Raw genomic sequence first — 27,828 nt, forward strand, 5'->3', positions numbered from 1 at the left:
TTCTGAAAATTATACCCACTGATGCTTAGTTATGCAACTACTCATTGAACCTCAGCTGACAGACTAAGTTCTGATAACTGATAACAAGCTTAATTGACAATTTGAAGTCTTGACTGGCTCTTAGGGCCAGATGAGCAAAATATAAAAATGTGAATAAAGAAAAATTTTCACCCATAGGAAAGTCTTGACTGGTATTCTCAATACACTGTCTTGCTGTCCTTCTTGCAACCGACCACCTTTTCATCATATTAACACAGAACGGATTCATGTTTCAAATTATATAAAACAGAGCACTGTATGTTTTTCTTCTCACTTACTGGGGAATGGAGAAGAAATCTGTAGTCATTTTATTTGTTTTGTATGCTTGTTTACTTCTTCTTATAAAACTACAGAAGAAGAATTGTTTCTGTTAACTTTAGAAAGTGAAATCACAGGTGGATAAGTTTCTGACCTTAGTTTAACATCAATTATGATATGGTGTTCTTCAATCGCTTTGTTTACACACCTTTGATAACATGTTAATATATTGTTTGGGTTGTTACATCATGTATTTTTAATTAACTAGCTACCTGAAGTCATTGGAAGATGATGTAAGAATATAAGTGTTTCACAGGTAGATATACAATTGGGAAACCAAAACTCATCACAAGGAAATATTAACAAACAATGACAAACTGTACGAAAACCTATTTTTTTGGCATGTAAGTAAAATCATCATTGGAATTTATCCAAACTTATCTCAATACATTATTGAAAATAGTTTAAGCATGTCACTTTTTTTAGGTTGCTCTGTTCATTTCTCTCAATGCAATATATAGTCTTTTTATTTTTGGGAACAATTAATATTTGTTTTCAGCTAGACTAGTAGAGAGCTTCCATCCAAAAGAATTGCCATATTTTTTCTATTAGAATAGAAATAATTCACAAGGGCTTGAATTTATTCTGATTTTTCCCCAGGGTTGTTCTTTATGTTGATATTTTACCCCTCACTGTTACATGTCATAAAAAATTGAGCATAAACGGCCAGCCATATAAAATCAAGCCCCAATGAATTATTGCTTATATAAACTTGGCCTTTCCAAGACACTCTTTAAATTAATTACCAGAGGGCAGTCAAAATAATCTTCACTTTCAGTATTCTATCAAAATTTCAAAAACACTACTTATATTCTTGAAATATTTGCCACTTGATATAAAGCAAATACCAATGGATCAGACTTTCAATGCTTGAATCTGATGTTCAGTGATTGTAGTTTGTTTATGTGGTTCATAAGTGTTTCTTGTTTTTTATATAGATTTGACAGTTGTTTTTCCCGTTTGAATGGTTTTACACTAGTATTTTTGGGGCCCTTTATAGCTTGATGTTCTGTGTGAGCCAAGGCTCCATGTTGAAGACGTTAAATTGACCTATAATGGATAACTTTTATAAATTGTGACTTGGATGGAGAGTTGTCTCATTGGCATTCATACCACATCTTCCTATATCTATTGAATAATTAGATAAGAATAGATTTCCATTTTAATAACAGATCAATACATATTACTATAAAATGCTCAAGTTTTATGTTCAGGTAGTCTCTAGGATTGAAATGACTTGTATGGATCTTATGTTTCCGTCACAATGTCTCTACGTCTCTAGTACTGGATTCACTTCAATAGAGTTGATCAAGAGTACTGTATAATTATCTCTTTTCACTGAAAAAATAAAAAGTTCAAAATTTTTTAAATATCTATCTTTTGCTTTTAAGCTGTTTAAAGCCATGAATAAACTTCAATACTTCTTCAATGTATACAATTATCTCATCAAACTAGGTTATAATATATAAGTCTTGTAAATTAAAAGAATTTCATGCATTTACTTTTGCAATATTTAAATATCAAATTGAAAAATTCCAGATAAATTAATTTGATAAAAAAATGCCTCTACCAATGATGCTTTCTATTTAAAAATTGTCACTTTGTGAAACCTATCTGTCACACAATTTTTGAGACATAAAAAATATCACAATTTACAGTAATTTCTCTTCATCCAAGTGTCTTTTTTCACATTTTTCGTTTCCTGAGTCTCACTTCATTTCGTCTCAATCATACAAATTTAATGAAACTTAAACACAATGCTAAAAACCACAACAAAGATATTATTGAATTTGGGCAGAGAGTCATTTACCGTTCAGTAGTTATATCTTGTTTTATCTTGGTAAATAGCCAAGCTCGAGCAGGAGCTTGTTCATGGTTTTTTTTACGTTCAATGCATAAAAAATGTCCATTGTCTTCAAAGATTCTTTTGATAAATCAAACATATATTTATAAACACATGGAGATGTTGTTAGATTGCCAATGAGACAAATGTCCAATCAAGACCAAAAGGCAAGGATGGAAACAACTAAAGTTCACTGCATGACATACAAAATAGCTTGTATAGAAGTCTATCAAATGCCTCTGGATACATAAATGTGAAACTATTCAAAAGAGAAATCTACAGCCCTGTTTTAGTTTATTTCCTAAACAGGAAAATGATTTTGACCGACATTAAGCAAACAGTAACCAACTACAACCACTGGACAACAAGATAATTGCTTGAGACAGGCATGTTAAAAATATTGCACTGTCTTGATTAGGCATGATTGTGAATGCTCAGCCCTCTCCCTAACATTATAAGACAATCATGTAAACAAAAACAAAAAAATATAATTCTTGTAAAACAATAAATACAAACTTACAATTAAATCTCTTCAGTTTCTTCTGAGGTCTGTAGTCAAAATTTACAATGAAATGGGATAATGTCTTTTCAAGTACTGTTGCTTCTACTTTAACTTGTTTTCGGCTGCAATGAAGAGGACAAATTACAATGGATGTAAATGGTTTACTGTAGACTTCACTATTATAAGAATTTTCTTCTGATAAAATCAACAAACGGTTAGGATGAATTGGTTGATCTTACCAATTTAGATACTGAATCAGACTATGTACCCCATGTCTAATTAGAGAAAATAAAATGCAATTTATAGGTAAATTACAGCCATTATTTTTTTTTTATCAAAATATGGTCCTTATGGCTTAACCTCCTCATTCTCAAGAGTGTACGTGCTATTGTTTTCTTGGTCAAGATGGTTGTGTTTCCGTTGGTACATTTTGTTCACAATGTGAAGCTACACTGTGTCTTAGTTTTGCTTTTAATAATCTATCAACTCTTCGTTCTGCTTTCTGTTAAAAGAGACCTTTCAGGATCATATGCTTTTGTTGTAACAATACACACCTAATATTTGAAACCTGCTTTTTTATTGGATGATGTAAACATAACCAAAACAGAAAGTTGTCACAGAAAGGAGTGAACATTGTCAGATTGTGAGTTTCATGACAATACAGACACATGGTCTAGATAAGCAAAGGGAAAGATTACTCGTTCCTGTGTTTGATGTGGTTATTTGTACACTGTTTTTATAATTCCAGTTTCTTTTTCAAATATTAAGAAATATTTTCTCTTTTTAAGTCTTGTATTCTCAAATTCTTATTTACTCTTTCTTCCAAAAAATTTGTATAAACTCACCTTAAAATTGGTCTACCTACTAATGTGAAATCTTTTCCTCCAACAAGTAAAACCTACAATAAAATTTTGTTTAGTGATTGCAAACATGCATGAAATATTTGTCGCTGAGCGTTTATGCAACCAACAATCAAATAATTATTCTACAAGTCATCAATTCATAAAGTTTAGAAATATAGTAAAACTTGAATTTTAAATTAAAAAAATCATAAGGAAAATGTATGACAATAAATTCTGGTCGCACAAAGGACCATCACTAAAATTTTATGCTTTGTTTTATACTCTACTCTGTATAGTTTTGTTCTACATGTATCATTCTCTATTCTGTATAGTTTTGTTCTACATGTATCATTCTCTATTCTTTATTTTTTTCATCATTTCTCTGTAGTAACAACCCATTATTACTATAAATGCATAGCATGGATAAAATTGTGAATCTGCCAAAATAATAACGGCCAAAATTTTCATATACATGTACCTTATTCAATGAAAATTGCGAAATTTTACACCCGCAAAGATAACCTGCTATACAGTATTTACCTTTTCCATTCTAAATTTGTTGCCAATGGAGGGAAAGAAATGACCTCTGCATATTTATAGGAAGTATGGTCTACTTATTTACCTTTTCCATTCTAATTTTGTCGCCAATAGAAGGATAGAAATGACCTCTAAGAACCACGAGATCTTCTGTCGTAACTTTTCGCTGTTTTCCCTGTACATGTATTACAGCAAATAATCGTCCTAAATCTTCTCTGTGTAAAGTATCATTCACTTTACTTATAACTAAATCTAAAATTGATAACAAGATTAAAAGTTTGCCAGATTAAACATGATAAATGTAAAATCAAGGATAATAGATATATACAAAAAAAAAGAAGCTTCTAAACATTATCTTACCATTGTTAGAATAGAGCCCCTAAAACTTATTGTTTGGTCTTATATGTCAAAATGATGTCAATCACATTTATTTAACCTTGCAATGCAATAATATCTGATTTTACGGTAATAATTCTTATACCATTTGCATATTAAAGAATGATTGATTTTATTGGTTGAGAGGACTTCTGGTAGTTGTTTTGCATTTATTCTTAGATAGACAATGTTGACCATACTTGTTTTCGTAACCAATGATAACAAGATGGTGGCCATAATGCGGCGTTTTACGTTTCCGCAAATTGGCATTACTTTTCCGCGAAAAAAAGATGACGTTTCCGGAAAAAAAAGTTTACGTTTCCGCAAATAAATATCTTACTTTTCCGGAAAAAAAGTAACTATTCCGCAAATAATTAAGGAATACCTATTGATCGAAAGCAAAGCTATAATAAAAAATAAATATGTATTAAGTTAAAGGTCATCATAACATGTAAGTAAATACATCATTAAAATGTATGAAAACGTATGTTCAAAAATATCTTGATATGAGTACATAAGTCAGTTCTGGCAGAATGTTTGTTGCCAACACGTCGTACAAAGTCCATTATAGCACATTCACAGTTTACAAATTTTGTATTTTGTTCAGGAAGGAAGTCCATCTTCTCCTTTTCATATTTCCGAACGGGTGCTTTTACATGTAGTTTGAGTTCTCATCTTTATGGAAGATGTTGTCTTCAGTTTCAATAACACATCGACAAAGACAAATATGGTAGGATGGCTAGCGTAAAACTGCTCGTTCAGGTAGGCAAGAAAAGACTCGACACCATTCATTGTTCTCTTTTCCTCGGGGTCAGGGGAGATGCCCAAATGGTTGGTGGTAAATCTCAATTGCCATCTATATAAAATTCCAATATATAATCGGCAGACCTCATGCATTTATCGTCAGATGATGCATCGGTAATTTATTCAACAAAGCATTCCTCAATCATGTCAGTTGGCAAGTAAGACAAATCAAAGATTTCTCAATGAGGTTTAACTCATCATTACCCGAGTCAGTAGTTATATCTAGTAAATTGTAGCTATACTGAGATCAGAACATTTTCTTTATTAAAAATAAGAAATATGATTTATCATATATGTACATTCAAATCTTTATAATTTACCAGGTAAATTTGCGGAAAAGTAATGAATACAAATTGCGGAAACGTATATTTTAAATTTGCGGAAACGTAGTATTGGGACTTTGAAAAATTAGCGGAAATGCAATACGCCCCCATAATGACACAATCCAGATCAATGTTAATCAAATTTATTTTCGCATTAATTGTTTAATTAAATTATAAACACAAAACATTCATTTGAAATGATAAAAAGAGTTTTTGTAGTTTATTTTTTATCAGATTGTAAATTTCACAGAGTACAATTGTACATTAGTTTTGCGTTAACCAACAAATATATTCATGCGCCAGACCTATTAAATGACATGTACATGCACCAATGTACAATTTACGTGTAATAAAGTATTTAATGACACAAATGTACAATTTACGTGTGATAGAGGTAAAGGGTGCGTACAAATAAATTCCTTGTCTCCATTTTTAAAGAATTATAAGGATTAAATGTAATTTTAAAGGAATGTATTGGTGTATAAACTGTACCAAGTCACTCTAAAAAAATTCGTAAAAGGGATTTATACACCAATAAATTCCTTTAAATAGGTGTCTTATCCTATAATAAATTCATTTGTAACTGTAACTGTGAACAGAAGATAACCTTACCTTTACTATTTGGGTCATTGTCTTTTTGAAGTTGCACATCTGAAGCAGTACTGAAGTTATGTCCACTGAAAGCAGATTAAAAAATTATTTAAATACAAATGAAACTGAACTCCTAATATAAAATCAGCAGTCTTTGATCAAGGGGTACCATATTTCCATAATTTGGTCCAATTTAAATAAGATCATTTAACTGGCAGAGCTAGCTTCATAAAAACACAAACAATTGCATATATTTACAGCATTCAGATTTTCAATGCAATTGTATATATACATGTATATAAATAAGATGTGGTACAAATGTATGCTATGTGAAAACTTATCGAAGATACCAGGTTTATAAAATATGTTTCAACTACACAAAATACTTCAGCGGTGATCAAAGATTTTTTTTTCAATGAAAACCATCTCAATTAGTAAATTTTAAAAAATGTTCTAAAATCAGTAAAATATCACCATGATCACTTACTTTTTCTGTGCAAGGTTAGTTGAGGTATGGAGAAATCTGTTTACACTGAATGTCCCATTTTGATATTTTTTCGAGGTTACTCTGCAACCACAACTAATTCCTGATAAATAATAAAAACATATACTATTATGTTCAAGTGCAAATAAAATGCACTTCCTGCTGATTGAAGCGCTGCCAGTCAAAAACTAGAGGCTCCAAAGAGCCTGTGTCGCTCACCTTGGTCTATGTGAATATTAAACAAAGGACGCATTTGAATTCATGACAAAATTGCGTTTTGGTGATGGTGATGTGTTTGTACATCTTACTTTACTGAACATTCTTGCTGCTTACAAACATTCTATCTATATTGAACTTGGCCTAAGAGTTTCAGTCGAAAATGTTAATTAAAATTTACAAATTTTATGAAAATTGTTAAAAATTGACTTTAAAGGGCAATAACTCCCTATGGGGTCAATTGACCATTTAGGTCATGTTGACTTATTTTTAAGTCTTACTTTGCTGTACATTGTTGCTCTTTACAGTTTATTTCTATCTATAATAATATTCAAGATAATAACAAAAAACGGCGAAATTTCCTTAAAATGACTAATTCAGGGGCATCAACCAAACAGCGGTTTGTCCGATCCATCTGAAAATTTCATGGCAGATAGATCTTGACCTGATAAACAATTTTACTCCCTTTTAGATTTGCTCTAAATGCTTTGGTTTTTGAGTTATAAGCCAAAAACTTTATTTTACCCCTATGTTCTATTTTTAGCCATGGCGGCCATCTTGGTTGGTTGGCTGGGTCACGCCACACATTTTTCAAACTAGATACCCCAATGATGATTGCGGACAAGTTTGTTTAAATTTGGCCTGGTAGTTTCAGAGAAGAAGATTTTTGTAAAAGACTACTAAGATTTACGAAAAATGGTTAAAAATTTACTATAAAGGGCAATAACTCCTAAAGGGGTCAACTGACCACTTTGATTATGTTGACTTATTTGTAGATCTTACTTTGCTGAACATTATTGTTGTTAACAGTTTATCTCTATCTATAATAGTATTCAAGATAACCAAAAACAGCAAAATTTCCCTAAAATTACCAATTCAGGGGCAGCAACCCAACAACAGGTTGTCTGATTCATCTGAAAATTTCAGGGCAGATAGATCTTGACCTGATGAACATTTTAACCCCCATGTCAGATTTGCTCTTAATGCTTTGGTTTTTGAGTTATAAGCCAAAAACTGCATTTTACCCCTATGTTTTATTTTTAGCAGTTTCAGAGGAGAAGATTTTTGTAAAAGTTAACGACTACGGATGCCCGACGCCAAGTGATGAGAAAAGCTCACTTGGCCCTTCGGGCCAGGTGAGCTAAATCAAAGAGCAGAATGCTCTGAGGGATACGATTGCCATAGTTTTCATTGACACATGTATAGCAGTTCTGCCAAATTTTCATTAAACAAATGCATGAGATTTGGCCAAAATTCAAAAGATCAAAGAGGAAAGAAATAGATCCAAGAATACTGTTGCAAAAAAAGCATGAACATGCGCGAGTCTCAAGCATTTTTGGCCGGTAATCCTGGTACAGCTGGATAGTATTATTCTCTAAACTAATTCAACTGCACATGCAAAATGTAACAATCTGAATAGTCACTCAACTTAAAGAATAGCCAATCCCCGTTACAAGTGTATGAGCCATGTACTTATTGTGTTTTATCGAATTATAGTTATCCTGTACCATTGTAAACTCGTACCATTAAAAATAAACTTGTACCAATGCAAACTCGTACCATTGCTAACTAGTACCAACTTATTTAAATGCATTAAAATGGTGTTAAATGATGAATATACATGATATAAGTTACTTTCACCCAATACCTCTTAAGTCTGTAAAATGTGTATAATTTGAAAGTACAATGACCAATTTGTAGCTTATGTTCCTTGTATATTGGATAAAAAATACTGTGGCAGATGTAGATAATTAAGGTATATACAGTTTCACCCGAAGAAAATTTTTCATGAATAATTAAATCTTAGCAGTTAGTCAAAAAGATTGCCAAAATTATTTTTACTGTCTATAAATAAATGTAACAATGAAATTTAACTGATTCCTGTTAAGGGGGTCCGCATTTTCCCCGCAAAAAAAGCACATGGCTTTCAACAATTGTAAACATAGCATTCAATTTGTGATCATGGATTACAGCTTTAATTAACTTAAATTGGATATATACATATTCAACATGTTCAATTTTAATAAGGTACAGTTAAAGCAATGTTTTAATTTTCCTCTGGATTAAGTTCTACAGTGGCGGATCCAGAACTTTTCCTAAGGGGGAGCCCGCTGACTGACCTAAGAGGGGGCCCGCTCCAGTCATGCTTCAATGATTCCCTTTATTATCAACCAAATTTTTTCCACAAAAAAGGGGGGGCTAGATCCGCCTATGTTCTAGTTTGAAAGATCAGTTAAAACATTAATGCTTTAAAACATTCTTTATTTTTGTCTAAGTTTTCATTTAACTCCTGTGTAAAATTCAAGTAATTCAACTTTATTTCTATTAAGTTTACAAACAGAAACCCATAAAACATCATATTTTTTATATATTTTTCTGAATGTTACGACTTCCCAGTGGTACAAGTTAACTTTTTTGGTTCCAATGCCGTGGTACGAGTTAACTTGCTTCCGTATCTTATCACCGTAATTCTAGGAGGAACCCTAAACTGGACCCCTATTGTGTTCACTTATCGCTACACTGACCTTCGGTGCGAAGCTATATATAGAACGGCGGACCAGTTTAGGAGGAACCCCATTTCTTACTCTTTAATTATTGAAGTTCCTTTGGGTCAGAGGGCATGACTCCTTTCCGTACACACTCCTCTGTTTACATTGAGATCGTTCTTAATATAATACGACGTTTACCGGCATTAACGAGTTAATTCTTCTTGACGAATACTTCGAAAAGGGAGACAACTCGAAAAGATAACATGGAAGATTCCATTTCTGCTGAAGGGGTGTTATAGCTAATTTTTACGATGAAACATTTATTTTAATTCTAATTATGCATGTGATTTAAAATTATGCAACAACAATAGCCCTCCATATGCAGACAGACATAGAAAGAATCCCATGAGTTTCAAATTAATCAATGAAGCGGGGAATCACTCAATCTGACACCCCTTGAAATCAGGAAAACTACACGCGTGTGGGGTCTCACTAATTAGTGACAAAAAGCGTCAAGAAGCGACAAGAAGAAAAATAATAAGTGACAAAAAGCAACAAGAAGCTATTTAGCGACAAGAATACATTTTGTTATCACATACATTAAAATATTTTTTAGGATGATATTGAAAGATGAAGAAATAAAAAAAAATCGATGAAAAGATTGTGTACTTTTTATTATCATATTGATAGATGTAGAAATTAAACATGTGTAAGAGCAAAGGAAATGTAAACGCTATAAAATGAAAATAAAAACAAAGATTTGTCACCTTCCTTTTGAAGGATATAATAAAACAAAAACATGAAATATTATTTCCTTCCTAACTGTACAATTAATTTTTCCTGATAGGACCAACATTAGCTATGGCTTCACTCTAAGGTAATACACAATTAAGAGCAACAAATGAGATTAACTAGGTGCGTGTCCTTTGTTTTATTGCAACAATAACATCCATTAACACCTTCATCAATTACACGCACCAGAATATAAAATTATTGTACCGAATACGTGAACACCTGTTGTAAACTCAAGATTGTCATCAGTTTCCTTTAATCTTCAATCTATATGCATAAACATGATAAATATCGTTAAATGAGACAATACACTTAATAAAATGATGAAAAATATTCAAATTTTAATTATGTTTTCCTCTTGTTTGATTTCAGTTCTTAATTTGTATTTCACAATTTGTGTATGTATTTTCTGGACAATTATGCACAAATAATGCATTTTGCAAGTTAATTATATATTGTACAAAAATGGTTTTAAAAACAAATAAAAAGACAAAATATACTTCCTGTGATACCTTATAAAATATCATGTAAATAAATGTAGCAATTGAATTAGATTTACAAGTTTCATTTTTCCCCCTATCAAAATTAACTTTCCTGTCGTTGAAATTGTTTTCTTTTGCATATTTTTTTAATATTTATTTCGAATAAGTAATATAAATAAAAAAAATGTTTTCTTGTCGCTAAATAGTTTCTTGTTGCTAATATTATTCTTCTTGTCGCTTCTTGACGCTTTTTGTCTCTACAATTCTTTTTGTCTCTAATTAGTGAGACCACGCATGGACATTAATACATAAACAAACCGCGACTTGCGATTTGGAACAAGAACGTTTAATAAATGATATGATGAATGGTTCTCCATTTCTTTATGAGAGTACAGTATCAAATATCAGTTTCATAACGGTAAAATATAGAAATACTCCACTTCAGTTCTTGTGACAGAAATAGAATTATCGATCGGCTTTCAGAGAACTCTCGCAAGTTATCAAAATTTGGGAATTCCCTCTGACGTGTTTCTAAATTTATAAAAACACTAAATATAATACTGTTTAATTCTGATTTTCCGTATTGCTAAAAACACGCATATAAGTCAAGGAAAATATCACACATGAAGATTATGAGTAAAACATTACAGGAAAGTTGTTTATGTTCAATTGTTTTGCTTGTTTTTACCTTTTAAAGCAAGACAATCATAAGAATCTGAGATGTTGCCGAATGTTTAGAATAAAACGAATGACGTGAGGGAGTGTGTCATAGGGTCAATGGTAAAAGTCTACAGATTGCTCGACAACAATCGTATCCCAAAAACTATTTGGAAGTTGCTGCAGTGCCTCAATGTCATACTGGCCTGGGGGAAAACCAGAGGCGGCTAAGGGAGGGGGTGGCAAGGGCATCTTCAAGGCTCTTGTAGAAAACATTTGGTTAATTATATAGGGAATTACTGAAGCATGACTAAAGTGGGCGGCAAGCTCCTCTTATGAATGTAGAAAGTCCCACTAAAGAAAATTTCTGGATCCGCTCTAAAAACACTTGGTCTATTCTGGGTGGGTCTTTTCACCACCGAACACCACCGATCACCTGAAAAACCACCAACCACTAAGAAAAACTTTTGATATTATGCAGTAAAACGATAAAATAAATTAAATTGCATATAATTCAATCAATTTTTCGATTTTTATGGGTATCATTTTTATGTTAAAATCGAAAATCTTTATAAGGAAAAACGTCTCCCGATTCATCACTTTCCGGATTACATCATTATGTGTGTTATAAAATTCAAATATATTCATAATTAGTAATCAGTTCAAATATCCTGGATCTCTGTTTATTGGTTAGATTTTGATATTTTTCTCTTTTATTATTTAATATTGGTACAACTATTTTATAGAAGAGTTAGAAGAAGAAAAAATGGAAAAAAAAGTATATTTGAGGTGTCCATGAGGGTCAGCGAAGTTCAAAAAGTGGGGTGTTATAAGACTCTTCCTTTCTGTTTTCTGTAGATATGTGGACTTAAAATCTTCTGATTTCAGGGTTGGCAAAAACCCAGGTTTTATGAGTATTGCCCAGCCCAGTGGGAAATACTGGGAAAACCCGGGTTCGACTGGGTTTTAGTGGGTAATACTGGGCAATACTGGGTAATATAAAATACTAGTCTGAATTTTATAGAGGATTCAGTGATCAAACACAAATTTTATACATTTAAGGGGGCTCCTGGGTATAAATGATTTTTTTTTTCTAATATAGGATTTTGCTATATTTTTTCATAAATGAACTTTATCATATACTTAAAAGAAAAATGAAATAAAAAAATGGGGTCACCGTTCATTTAAGCTAAAATCTGCCTCTGGAAGAAGCATACATTTTTGTTAATGTCCTTTTTTTCTGTTGAACTAATAGATGAAAAAGAGGAAATATCAAATAAAAAAATAACCTAATATAAGAAATCGCTTAAATTTTACAATTATTTAGTTTATGTACAGCTTATTTGAAAACAACAATAAAAAATATAGGTCACCGATGAGTTAAAAAAAATATTTCAAAATTCAGGCCAAAAAATGGCATTTTTGCACCAAAGGGAGATAATTTGGAGGTTTTTCAATTTTTAAAGTCATCTGGGGCCAAACCAAATCATTTTTTTGGGTTGTTTTTTGTACCATATCATAAAGTAACAACTAATAGTGTAATAAATAAAATTTGTAATGAAAACAAAAAGGTTTAATTTTTTGCTAAAATTTTTGTACCCACGAGCCACCTTAAGATATATATAACCTTTTTTGTTTGTCTGGATTCAGGTAAACCTGTTCAAATGTCATTCATAAAGCAAAAAACTGTACTGTCACTAATTAGTAAGTAATTATTCTGATTATAATGCAGATTTGTTTATGTAACAATAATCAGCCCTTTCAATTTTATTGTGTTTTTCAAGTGTTAATGGCAAGACCCCTTAGGGTGTTTATTTAGCAATATGACAAATGTATGAATGTATAACATTTAAATAAACAATTCACTTCAACATTGCAATATTTTTTTTTTTCAAAGTATGGATTATTGAAACAATGATTTGTGCTTATGTGCAAATCTGGTATTCTGGCTACATAGAAGGGAATGAAATTGAATTTTTCATTCTTTTAGAAATGACTGTCAATGGTTATCTGTATAAAAAGTGTATATAGCAGTAATACTATTAAACTACACCAAGACTTTACTATTTTACATTAAAATAAGCTTAAAAAATCATATTGCCCAGTAATGCCCACTATTCCCTATTTCTGGGAGTATTGCCCAGCCCGGGAAAACCCGGGTTTTCCCACCCGGGAATTCCCGGGCGGGTAATACTTTGCCAACCCCGTCTGATTTGTTAAATTAATAACTTGAATATTATTTTTAATTCACATTGATAACGATAAAAGACAAAATAATAAACTTTTGGGGTGTTCGGCGGTGTGTAGTGGTGTTCGGTGGTGAAAAGACCTACCGGTCTATTCTTAGCGTCTGTAAATTGTAAAGATTTCTTACCAGTCATCCACTACCAATTTTCTCCGAAACTAACTAGTAAGCAGGTAAGTGGAGATATATTAGATCTTTTTTCAATATCAAAACAGTGCAAATGTGTGAATCAACCTTTTCCCAGTCATACAAGTTAAGCATGCAAAACTAATTAACTTTCAGTCAATAAGAAATAATGTCAGTATATGTTTGCTCCCCCCCTTTTTTTTTTAAATAGTTCCACGGAAAACTTGGAGAGAAAAATTGAAATGCATTAACTGCACAAATTACTTAACAGATATTTATCGTCTTGAATAATAAAACAGTTACCTTTGTTTACATTCGTCAAATTCTGGCTTAATAATGTAAAAGACCGTTGAAAAATTCTAGCAAGTTGCTGACCGGAAGACATGACTGACAGTGGTGTGTATAAAACCTTAGAGACTGGTCCTTGATCGGGACCTTTTACGGTAATAATTCATTCTTTATTTTCAAATGAAAGTGGACGACATCACATATGTCTTTTTGCCAGGGTAATCATACAAACAGAAAGAGTAATGATAGGAAAATTTTGAAAATCGCAAAACACATGTTGTACATACAATTTACAAAGCATAAATAAATATATGCATGCGTCACCGGCAAAATAGAAAATATGCCATTTTGTCGGCATTAATTAAAATATCTTAATTCAAGTCGACACAATAGCATACTTATTTCTATAGAAATGGCTTTTACATGTACCAAGACAGTACGGTGAATTTGTTGCCGTCGTTGGGAAAAGGGTGGAAATCTGTTTTCAGTGAAGCTATGAGAAGTTTATGTTTTAGTATTGTATTATTTTCATTTATTTTATTACTCACTTTACATACAGTTACAAAATCTGAGTTTCTTTTTTATGCGTATATGCTGAGACTACTATAACACATTGTGTTATAGTAGTCTCAGGTATATGTGACATGAAGCATTAGACTGTGATTGATTTTAGAAGTTATTTCAACCGCATGTTTTCATATGATTTCCGGGAATTGCAACTTGACAAATGGATGCTGAATATTTTATATTCATTTCTTGTTAATTTTTCTTGTTTCCAGTAGAACTTTGACTGTTGAATATTTTTACACGATTACATGTATCTCAATAGTGTCTTTTTTAACTACCAGTATATGCCAGTAATTATTTGATTCTTTTAAGTTGACAGTGGTTGACAGTGCACATGTTCGTAGTACCGGTTCCAAAGGCAAATATCAAATTCCCCTCTTTACAAAGAACCGAGAAAACAATAAATTCACTATATTGCCGGTGCCGGTAATAAAATAGCTATTTCTATATAAATATACTATTTATATGCTATTTTCCCTCTTGAATTAAGATATTTTAATCAGAACACAGCCATATTATTATATATTGTCTATTCAATACCATAAAGATAAATAAAAACAGGGAGGGGGATAAAGAAAACCGAGACACTGTGTTACAAAACATGGAACAAATGTCAATACAAAACATTTTTTAAAGTGTTGTGCATGTGAGATCTGCAAAAAGCTCGTGAATAACATTACCAAGCCGTTTTTCTACAACAATTTTTCGGACAAGGTGTAAATTGCCAAACGCATGCATTTATTTTAAGCAATTTTAATTTCTGTTCTTTGACATGGCGTTTCTAACTCATAAGTTAAAAATAAACTGACAATGTCATGGCTAAAAAAGAAAAAGACAAACAGAAAAATAATAGTACACAAGACACAATATAGAAACTAAAAACTAAGAAACACTAATCCAACCAAAAACTTATTAAATGTCAAAAATAAACTGACAATGTCATGGCTAAAAAAGAAAAAGACAAACAGACAAATAATAGTACACAAGACACAATATAGAAAACTAAAGACTAAGAAACACAAACCCAACCAAAAACTTATTAAATGTCAAAAATAAACTGACAATGTCATGGCTAAAAAAAGAAAAACAGACAAAAGAGAGGCGAAAGATACCAGAGGGACAGTCAAACTCATAAATCGATAGTTAACTGACAACGCCATGGCTAAAAATGAAAAGACAAACAGACAAACAATAGTACACATGACACAACATATAAAAACAAAGTACCCGTCGTGTTGCTCATGTTATAACAAATCCGGTTAATACTAAGTAGTCTAATTAGGAAGGTCACATTCATGAAATGGAAGGGGATTGCATGTAGTTACGACGTAAGGAACATATCCGATATCATTTGTGAAACGGTTATTCCATAACGGTCAACCAACTCGTGATGGCGTCCGTAAAATTTACGAAGGGATGATTTCAATTTCACCATTTGTTCTCGTCTAATCACATTTCCAGAAAGCAAAGGAGTAGGTCTGGTAAGAGCCGATTTTGGCCTCAATTTTCAAGTTTATCTGACGAAAGTTTTTGGACACTTCTTAAACACTTAAGTGTCTATTTCAGTTGATTCAATAAGTTAATGTGAAAGATTTTAACTGATTAACTCATTAAAAACGCTCCGATTTAAACTTAAATATGAAAAATCTATCCAATATGCCAAAAATGTCACTTTTCAGATGGTTTTTGTCAAAAATGAAAGTTGCCGCATTCGTGTGCATCTTCAACCTTTATATATGTTATGTATTATTATCAAATACAACTTACATCTCAATATTAAGAATGCACACAAATGCGTCCACTTTCATTTAAGACGGAAACCGTTTATAATTTAACTAAAATGCTAAAATTGTGAAGATTTCAGTTATGTATTATGACTTAATGATGCTATTACCCGATATATGTGCATTGTATTGTCAAAAACAGCCCATATTTATGTAGCAGAATCATTATACTTTTCAATAAATAAACGAAAAGTTAACATTTTAATAATTTTGTAAAATTGCTATATTTTGCGGGTCTTACTGGACCTACTCCTTTGACACATTTGTATTATCAAGAAGGAACCTCAAAAGAATGAATGATTCTATGTTACCCAACATTGAATGATCGACGGAATACGGACGAAATCGTAATAATAAAAATATCCCACAAAAAGGCAAACGCAAGTTTACAAAATATGGCTTAGAAACTTCAGACAAAGCAACACGAATTCAACAAAACAAAAACCAAAAAAAACACATTACAATCAGTAAATAAACTCATCATAGATACCAGGACTAAATTTTGTATATACGCCAGACGCACATTTCGTCTACAAACGTAACCTACCATTTTTTTTTATCACAGTTAGAATACTGATGTTAATATCCACGTATCAAGTTTTCCTTTTTCCTTGCCGACAGTTCGGTAAGTTCAGATTAATATTGTGCATAGTAATGTATATCTACATGTATATAATATAATTCATATATTGCCTATATATATATATAGTGGGTATGCTACCGATCTGCACTATCAATTATTCGATGATGTCAATAGCCTTTTTGGATGTCAAATTGTTGATTAACAAAAATTGATGACTAAAACGATGTATTTTGGTAATCTTAGGTGAAATTAAAGACATAAAGAATTTGAAATTGATTAGGCTGGAAGAGTATGAGTTAATGATAGAAATAACTTAAGTTAACAACATTGATAGAGCATGGAGAACTTTTCAAGATATTTGAATTATAAATATGGCAGGAAAAGGCTGTCTCAGACTTTTACTTTATTTTCACATTGGTATTAATAGAGTTTCATAACAAAAGAAAGAAAATTAAGAATCTGCCTAAATTTTGTTAAAGGATCTTTTATAAGCTATTTTAAAAGTCTTACATGAAAAAATAAATTGGTGTTATGGGGAAAAATATTTTACATTGTATCGTATCGAAAAACATCAAAGAGTCCGAACAAATGACACAAATTTCAAAACGCCAACTCAGTTCATTAGGGTTTACTAATCAATAATGACACATATTAAATAAATTATTGATAAAACTCGGAAATAAGCAAGCGAATAAAGTTCTATTTTGTTTAGGGAAGGAAAGAGGCGTAGGGTACCAGAGGGACATTTAAACTCACAAATAAAAATGAACTAACACACACACAAACAACAGTACACAAAACACAACATAGAAAACTTAATCAAGCAACACAAAACCCGCAAAAAACTGGGGGTGTTCTCGTCTTCTCCGGAAAAGACAAGTAATCGAGACAGAGTGACAACTTAGACGAATTGCGCTTTAAAAGATTTCTATCAATTTTGAGGAAGTTCTGGATCACGATGAATTTAGAGAGACAGTACATGCACATGATGACGTGAATAGCATTAAGCAACTTACATTGATAACAAAGCAACACTTACATGTATTCCAAATGAACATGCCATGTTTAAGAAACACACTGCTAATCACATTTGTGTACAATGATTGTTTTCTGTTTAAATCTGTACTTTTCAAATGTTTTAAATTTCAAAATTGCTTTACTCGATAATATAAATTCTACTTTGGGCTTACAGATCAGTTTATTCCAATAATTTCTTATACCTATACTAATCAAGTGTAACTGACATTTTCAATTACAAACACGGTTTGCAGGATTTCAACATTAACAAATTCAAGTCTAAACCTTATGATTGCACCTGTGCTAGTTCCTAATTCACATATTTTCCTTCTGGCATCGTAAATACCGGAGACCTCAACATTGTTAATTACACTTCCCTGTAAAATTTGTTATCCAAAGGTTCGAAATATCATGACCCTATATCAATCAATTGGCAATACAACTTCATAATATGGATTCAGTCGAGGACTATTACCAAATTTAAAATACTGCTGCATTCAGCATTCAGTTTATGGCCAGGCACTGGGCTTAACGCGAGAAAGAAGACGTAGATACTCTTTCTGAATGGATTGAGACTCTCAGTCAGGTTAAGACTCCTAGGTCTTTGATACAATTTCGAATTAAGAAATTTAAAGTGTCTACATTTGAAAATGCCTGTACCAATTCAGGAATATAGCAGTCCATTCTTTTTTGATGCGTTTTGTTATTTGATTTTGCCATATGATTATGGACTTTCCGAATTGATTTTCCTCTAAGTACAGTATTTTTGTGAATTTCAATACCCATGCTATGTCAATCTTTAAAGACCCAAATATTCCAAAACGCTTGTTCTACCTCTATATGACAAATATGTTATTGTCCCCGCAGATAAATCCCCAAACAACATCTTTTCTATATGTAAAACTGATTACATACACAGCTTTATAAATGAATTAGGTATTGGGAATACACTTGGAAACTCAACATATACCTTGACGACACTTACAAAAGAGGAAATCTGGATAATTTTAAATTATATCATTTTATACAAATTTGTTGCAAACAAATATATTTTACTCTTATATATTTGAAGAAAATGGTTTCACAACTCGAGAGCTTATACATTCCAGGAATAAATCGGACTGTAGCTGTTCTGCATGAAGATAAACTGCTCTTGTATTATATTTTTTAGTATAATACATTTATGTAATTGTATTATATTTTTTAGTATAATAATTGTATTATATCTTTTAGTATTATAATTATATTACATTTTTTAGGAATATAATTGTATTATATTTTTTAGTAAAATAATACTTATAGCGCTTTACATTTAAACTGCTATGCTTAATGTTTGCATTATGGCTTTAAATTTTGGTGTATGCTTCAATTTTGATTGTGCTTTAAATTAGTTCTGCTTGATTTTACAATGTAGTTGTGCTTTGATTTTAGCCATGGTTCAGTTTAACCATGTTTAGATGTGAAGAGTAGTTGTGCTTTCTATGTATTTCGATATGTATGTGCTGTATCTATACATTGAAATTTAAACTGCTAATATATCTCATTTGAATGCTCTCTGTTTTAATTTTATATATACTTCGATACGGTAAAAGAGCTTCTAAAAGAGGGACGAAAGATACCAGAGGAGAAGTCAAACTCTTAGATGTAAAATAAACTGACAACGCCAGGGCTGAAAATAAAAAGACAAACAGACAAATAATAGTACAAAAGACACAACATAGAAAACTAAAGACTTATCAACACGAACTCCACCAAAAAGTTGGAGTTATATCAGGTGCTCCAGAAGGGTAAGCAGATCCTGCTCCATATGTAGCATCCGTCGTTTTTTTCCCGATGGAGTGGTGTGTTACTTTTGAATAAGGCACTCTAAATACGGTTCATTTGTTTCAAAATGATACAAAACCTGCCACATGCTTTTAAGGTCAACCCAAGCCATGCACCTGTAATCCAGTGTTGTTGGGGTTTTGTTTGGTTGCTTTCGGTCTGCTTCAGCGTTGTTTCGTTCATTTTTTGCAGTATGCATCAGAGCGTTATTTTTTTCTTATCATATTGTTTCACATTTTTTTTTAAATCTGAGTGATTTTTATAGCTGACGGTAGGAATGTTTTTACCGACAGTCGTCAAATTGGTTAAAATCTTATAATGATGGGTCAAAATATCCTTATTGTGATTCTCCAAAGGTCTCAACAATTATAATTTATGGAAATAATTTTACGTGATTCGTCAAAATCAGTTGATTTTTTTTATCATCATGAAGAAAATGTACATTTTATCGTCATGCACAATAAAAAATAGTTAACATCATTTGGCAAAAATATTTACCCTTATTCGTCATGAAGGGATCCCCATTACTACCCAAATATGATATGGAGTATAACGTATTCGCAGTTCTATATTTCAATAAGACTGTAAAAGTTCACCTGGCAAATAGATCAGCAAGTCAATATCTCAAACAATTCAGCATGTACGTAAGCGGCAGTCAATTCGTTATAAGAGTTATTGCCCTAGAATTACCCTTTTTGTGCTATTGTCGCCTAGTATTATTTTGAAACTATAATGAACAGATGGCAAATATATAGCGTAAAAAGACTGTGTATTTAAAGAGTAATTGCACTTAAATGATAATGTTTACCGTTTTATTGTATTTTTGTATATCATCTTTAAATTATCTTAGCAACTTTAAAAAAAAAGACACTCAGCAAGTTAAGATCTGCAAATAGGCCAGCTTAGATGGAATTGTTAGTTGTTCTATAGCTAAGAGTTATTTTTATGTTCTGGACAAAACCATAGCATAAAGAGAGCATCTAAAAACTGATAAATCTAGCACAAAATTTAAGACCTAGGTGGCGACACATGCTTTTGCAGCCTCTAGTTTGCTGTTGTCACTGCACACATTTTAAATATTCAAATAAAGAAAAAGAGAGTTTGTTATACAAAAAAAAAATCATTGGGCACATAACATATAAATCAAATCTAAAGTAACGGTCTATTAATGAATCTGGAATCATACAGGTTAAAAATTATGTCTTAATTTGCTAAAAATTAAAGACTTCAGAAAAAAAAAACGATGACTGTTATTGCGATTTCATCTTCTTATTAAATGCCACTGGACGATGTTGAAATATAAAAAAAATAATCTTCGAAATAACGAGTCGTTATTGTATTATTTGCGCTTAGGATACTGCCATAGCTTTGTTTTTTTAATCATTGCACACGATGCAGGCTAAACGCGCCGTTTTTCTGTCCACTTCCCCACCTGCCTGATATAGTCTGCCCATCATTAATTAAACGTCCAGAATATCCAACCTCTGTACCGCTGACTGTGGAAGTCGTTGTAAACTCAACACGAATAAAACCAGGAAAAAATACTATAGTACCATCGAGTGTTAAAGCTCCATTTCCCTCGGAATCTTGTCCTGTTATGCTACTTCCATTGAACGTAAGAGTAAAACTTAATGCTACATCTTTACCGTCCTCATTGTAAGTCCCAGTCCACTGAGATATCGTTACAGGAGTCTGAAATGAAACAGCACTTACTATTGCATTCAGTTGATGTGTTTTATCATTTGATTTTGCCATTTGATTAGCGACTTTCCGTTTTGAATTTTCCTTGCAGTTAAGTTTGTTTTTTTAGATTTTACTTTTTGCGTCTAACCAAATTAAAAAACGACACAGGCATTAACAATCATATAAGACATTATAAATATAACTATTTCTGATTTTAACACGACTATAACAATAATATATAACTTAAAACATTGTTGTTTCCAAGGAATTCATTTTCTTTTTGCATTATTTATCAATTTATCTAAATGCAATGGCAATCATACCACTTCTTATTATTTATAAGACTACAATCGAGCTGCCACAACATACCTGCCACCCAACGAAAACGACCAAACCAATCTAGGACCTCACCAGAACTACCAAAACAACCCTTTGACCACAACAGACCTGCCGAAACAACCTACGATCTCACACAATTACCAAAACAACCCTTTGACCACAACAGACCTGCCGAAACAACCTACGATCTCACCACAATTACCAAAACAACCCTTTGACCACAACAGACCTGCCGAAACAATTTACGATCTCACCACAACTACCATTACACTATATGACTACAACAGACCTGCCAAAACAATCTACGAATTCATGAGATATATCAAAACAATAAGAATCACAACAGAACTGCAAAACAATTTACGATCTCACTGGAACTACCAAAAACGACATATGACCAAAACAGAACTGTCAAAAGAAGTCTACGATCTAAACAGAACTACCAAAACAATTTATATAGCTATGACCACAACAGAACTGGCAAAACAATCTACGATCTAACTGGAACTACCAAAATCAACATATGACCAAAACAGAACTGTCAAAAGAAGTCTACGATCTAAACAGAACTACCAAAACAATTTATATAGCTATGACCACAACAGAACTGGCAAAACAATCTACGATCTAACTGGAACTACCAAAAACAACATATGACCAAAACAGAACTACCAAAACAATTTATATAGCTATGACCACAACAGAACTGGCAAAACAATCTCCGATCTCACCGGAACTACCAATAAAAACATATAACCACAACAAAACTGCCAAAGCAATTTACGATCTATAGCCAGAACTATATCAAAACAATCTAGGACAGCAACAAAGAGGTCAAAACAATCTGGGACCGCATTAAAGAGCTCAAAACAATAAACAATCTCACCGAAACTATCAAAACAACCTATTAACACAACAAAACTGTCAAAACCATATAAGTGTATGGCGTCATAAGAACTGCCACTACGGTCTAAGTCCCCAACAGAACTGCCAAAACAATCTACGATCTAACCAAAATTACCAAAATAAACTACAGTAGTTGTCGTTTGTTTATGTAATTTATACGTGTTTCTCGTTTCTCGTTTTTTTATATACATTAGACCGTTCAGTGGTTTTCCTGTTTGATTGGTTTTACAATAGTAATTTTGGCCCCTTTATAGCTTGTGGTTCGGTGTGAGCCAAGGCTCCGTGTTGAAGGCCGTACATTGACCTATAATGGTTTACCTTTTTTTTCAATTGTTATTTGGAATGAGAGTTGTCTCTTTGGCACTCACACCACATCTTCCTGTATCTATGACCACAACAAAACTGTCAAAACCATCTAAGGTTATGGCGTCGTTAGGAATTTCAAAATCATCTACTAGTACTATTAAAGGCCTAAATAGAAATGTCAAAACTATCTACGGCCGAAACAAAACAAAATGCGGCTTCAACATAATTGTCACACCCATGTATAGATCCGACCTCAACCGAGCACTGCCAAACGCCCCTACAGCATCAATAGTACTGCCACAACAATGAACAATCTCAAACCTAACAACTATGCAAAAACATTATACGGCCAAAATCGAACTGCCAAAACATGTTATATTTAACGTAAAGAATTTGCATACTGTGTTCTATCACACTGAATTACATGATTTTAAAGGACTGTCATTTTTAGGACAACATTTTTTAGTTAATTTCTTCGAAAATCGAAGCACGGGTGCTTCTTGTACACAGAATCAGAAATGTCATAAACTGTTAAACAGAGGTGGAATAGCACACAACTCCATTCATTGAGCAATGAAAGCACACAAACCTTAATTTCAAACTAGTGCCATGAATAAATTCAAAAGGATGAGTACCCAACAATAAGATTAAAAAGAATAAAAACTTACCGGTATGCAGCATATTAAACCATCACATGATGTACACAGGCTGCTGTTTCTAATCATATTGCATTCACTCTCAAGTACACAATTCCCGCCATATTCGTATGTACATGCAGCGTTACCTGTAGATAAGATACATTCATTAATTGGGAGTAATAATTGCAATTTGATTTTTTTTTACCATTTTGTTGGAATAGAGTTCCGGTTCAAATCACGAGTTTAGTCTGAATGTTCCTTTTTTCTGTCCATTAAACGTAATTCGATTTCTGGCTGTCCGAAGAAAAAAAGTTATGCGGAGTTCACACGTAATTCGAAATCGATTCGCATTAACTAATTCGAATTAGATTAAGTTCGTATTAACAAAATGGTATTTCTAATGCGAATTAGATAATTCGAACTAACCAATTCGAATCAATTTGAATTAAAAAAAGAAGAGTGTGAACGAGGCATAACTGTCTGGTTCAACTAAAATATATACGTTGGTGATAAATGTAGATCCGGTAGACATTTTGACACATATATACTTCTTTTTCCCCCTGGTGGTCCTTGAAGAAAATCTTATGGTCCTCATTATTAATCTATTGAAAAATACTAAAATTGTGTCAGTCCTATGCAAAATTGTGGTGGTGAAATTCTGAGGACTGACACTTTTCGCGAACTCTGACACCTGTCATACTAATCGTTCCAAAATGATGAAACGTCAATAAATTCTAGGAAAATATGCTATATCTTTTAGTAATGTTTGTTGTACTATTATTTTTATCTGTGCTTTTGATGGAAATTCCATAATTGAAGCAAGTAAATAGTGCGTTAAAGACAACCCTCTTTCTGGATGATATTACACGATGACAATGTTAGTCGAAAATAACCTGACAACGCCCACTTTATCAAAAAAAAAATTCAACAACAAAAGAAAACAGTACACAAAACACAACATAGAAAACTAAATATCAACACGAAATACACAAAATAATAAAAAAAAAGGGGGGGGGGGGTATATAACAAAAAAGAAGATGTGGTATGATTGCCAATAAGAGAAATATCCACAAAAGACCAAAATGACACAAACATTAACAACTATAGGTCACCGTACGGCCTTCAACAATGAGCAAAGCCCATACCGCATAGTCAGCTATAAAAGGCCCCAATAAGACAATGTATAACAACCAATCATTTACTTTTTATTCAGCACGTTGAAAATATGGATTGTCTCTTCTGATATATTCTACAGATCTCTACTGAACAACTTACATGGTGCACAACACTTTGTCCTGCTACAGCAGTTTCCTGGTGAATAAGCTTCAAATCCAGACCCAAGGACACTACAGTCAGCTGGCTTAGGTTTGCATTTTCCATTGACTACTCCACACACTTTTCTGTTGCCTACAATATATTTGTAAATGAACAATTTATTTGGATTGGTGTGAAAGGAAAAAAAAACTACAGACTAAATATAATAACATATAAAAAAGAAGATGTAGTATGATTGCCAATGATACAACTATCCACAAAATGACACAAACATTAACAACTATAGGTCACCGTACGGCCTTCAACAATGAGCAAAGCCCATACCGCATACTTTTCATTGATACTAAGTGCCTGAACCGTCTTATTTTTCTCGGATCATTTATTTTTTTATGTTATGCCTGCACTTGTTTTTTTATATACTGAAATTCATGTCTTTTTTTTTTTCTTCAGTTTTTATTTATTCATTTATATCTAACCACATCGATAAACACCAATTTGAAAGAGGATTTTAGAACAATTTGCGTACATATTCAGAAATTCGGTTTGATATGTGAATTTAAGATAGCAAAATTACAAATTACAAACAATAGGCAACTTGAGAATGATAATGTTTTATACGCTCTGAATTCTAGGTTCCAAAACGAGTTTAGCAAACCATGGGTTTAAAAATGATTGCTATTGTACTAAAAACATTTGCCGATATAGAGAGCATTTGAACAAAAAGTACTGAACGTTGTCATATGCTTCTTGGACATATTCCGCTTAAGAAGATTTAGCAAATTGGTCAGTGCCACAAAAAAGGCCTTTATTGACGGACATGAGTTTGATTTAACCATAATTGTTAAAAAAATTATGAATCTGATTCTAAAATGAAATGAATCCCGTGGACTTTTTGTAAAAGGGACGTATTACCTTAAATACCTATCCGTCCGTGCGTCAATTTATCAGTCCATTCACACAGCAAGAGAAAATGTTTCTACATGTTTATTTATTTTTACATTGATTGAATTACTTCTGTTCAAAAGTGTAAAAATTCAAACTTGCATACGCCTGAAAGGCGTGTCTCGTCACTGTTGGTGGTGCATTTTATTCCCGATCTACTTACCTGCTTTTAATTCCGAGTGTACTTTCCTACCTGTTTTTTATTCCTAGTGTAGCTACTTACCTGCTTTTTATTCCTTGTGTAGCTATACTTACAATGTACCTACTTTTTTCCTAGTGTAGCTTAATTCTTACCTGTTGTTGTGTCCCCCCACCCCTACCCCCGATCTACTTTGTAATAAGTGATTTGTATACCAGATCTACTTACTCGTAACGCTGAAAATGCAAATGAAAATGCAAAGACACCCAAATGCTGTCACAAACACAAAATATTCAGAACACATGCTGAGTCAAACTTCTGCAAAACATCAAAACAACTGGCACACCAAAACTTAACATTAACAGTTACTGATATGATTGGATTCGATGTTTACATATACATATATATATAAATCAATTTTATAACACAGCAGAAATATCTACGGTACTAATTAGATATTAAACTGAGTACAAAATGAGTGCAATAATATTGTACCAGCTGTAAGATTTCATAAAAGTAATAGTATACTGTATCAGCTTTTGGCACATATACGCAGACATTTTATAATCGTCAAATAAATATCTAATGTATAACAGTTACGATAGACAAGATTAAAACCACGTCTATCTCTCGTTTTCAAAGTCTATATTACCACAGTCCAACAAAACTTATCAGACAATTGGTAAGGAATGTAACATCAAACTATGAATAATTTGATTCGAAATTCTATAAATGAGAATTTAAAGATATTAGAAAAACAAAATTATATCAGGGTTTTTTTTCTGTTTTACTTTGGTAATGTCAAATACATGCTTTCCTAAATGATAAACAATGTATACGTTTATTGCTTTAAACTATGAAACATTAGAATCGATCAGAACATTCATTGAAATTAAGCGTTCGATAGTTAAGATCCCCTAGTATGGACAGACAAATCAATACGAACGAGACGAAGTTTGGCTAGCTATATCACCATTTTCTATACATGAATGAAATTCCTTTTCCTTTGCATTTTCCTTAAGTTTGGTTTTTTGTTAATTTACTTTTTTCTTCATTTACATGCTCACTTTTAGTAGGTTAAATAATGCCGCACTTCAAAAATTGAAGTTAAGAGATATTCGATATAACCATGTAATTACAGGGACCTCGACATAATATGTCATACCAATGCAAGAGGTTCTAAACTTTCTAAAAAAAGAAGGATCAAAATATAGTTTTACATCGAAAAAAACCCAGAAAGAGTGCCATCATTAAATTACATGATATGCTCTTTCGTCAGGATTTTATATTTGTTTAACGGAGTATTGAATTGGTACAATGATTACAAACCAGAACCAGATATTATGAATTTTTAACATTGTAGAATTTTTATTGTTTGTTTTTTTTTCGATATCAGTGTTACAGTAAAGTCAGAATATGTTCCAAAACCTGCTATCTTATTCAAATACAATAAAAACACAGATCAGAGTTTGCCAGTATTTTGCAAATATACTTATAGTTTTATTAATATGACATCATTGTTTTAATGTACTTGTAGCTTTTATCATCTTTCATAACTCGATATTGAGGTGCTTTTTTTTTTTTTTTTTATTTCAAAGTGATAACATGTAAAATGCTTAATGGATATATATCTTTAGTACAAAAACTTAATGTAACAGGGAATGTCAGAAATCACTCAGAATCAGGATGACTTTTACCATTTGCATACGTATGATGAACAGGAGTGTACTAGCTTCTTTAGGCGTGCTTACATATTTTTTCACAAAAAAACACTTTTAGCTCGGGGACATGCTTTACTTTATACTGATTATAAATTAATAAAAGATGCTTCCGGAGAAACTATTAATAATACATGATTTTTAGATTGGATTG

General features: G+C 32.1%; 3 protein-coding genes across 3 annotated transcripts in view; all 3 read right to left on the reverse strand.

Moving 5' to 3' along the window:
* The window catches only part of LOC134687367 (ras-related protein Rab-39B-like), a 105,247-nt gene that overhangs the window by 3,887 nt on the left and 73,532 nt on the right, over positions 1-27,828 (reverse strand). The gene's annotated exons all lie outside the window — the stretch shown is intronic.
* LOC134686253 (large ribosomal subunit protein bL21m-like) lies at positions 1,507-14,111 on the reverse strand. The gene is made up of 7 exons (XM_063545927.1): positions 13,969-14,111; positions 6,662-6,761; positions 6,196-6,260; positions 4,167-4,333; positions 3,548-3,600; positions 2,721-2,824; positions 1,507-1,695 (listed from the first exon to the last, which is right to left on the reverse strand). The coding sequence occupies exons 1-7, from the start codon at positions 14,048-14,050 to the stop codon at positions 1,628-1,630; spliced, it is 639 nt and encodes a 212-aa protein (XP_063401997.1). The 5' UTR covers positions 14,051-14,111; the 3' UTR covers positions 1,507-1,627.
* LOC134686254 (uncharacterized) lies at positions 21,029-26,290 on the reverse strand. The gene is made up of 4 exons (XM_063545928.1): positions 26,185-26,290; positions 24,876-25,007; positions 23,631-23,746; positions 21,029-21,420 (listed from the first exon to the last, which is right to left on the reverse strand). The coding sequence occupies exons 1-4, from the start codon at positions 26,258-26,260 to the stop codon at positions 21,109-21,111; spliced, it is 636 nt and encodes a 211-aa protein (XP_063401998.1). The 5' UTR covers positions 26,261-26,290; the 3' UTR covers positions 21,029-21,108.

The sequence above is a fragment of the Mytilus trossulus genome, chromosome 10 (genome assembly GCF_036588685.1).
Source record: "Mytilus trossulus isolate FHL-02 chromosome 10, PNRI_Mtr1.1.1.hap1, whole genome shotgun sequence".
Lineage (NCBI taxonomy): Eukaryota > Metazoa > Mollusca > Bivalvia > Mytilida > Mytilidae > Mytilus > Mytilus trossulus.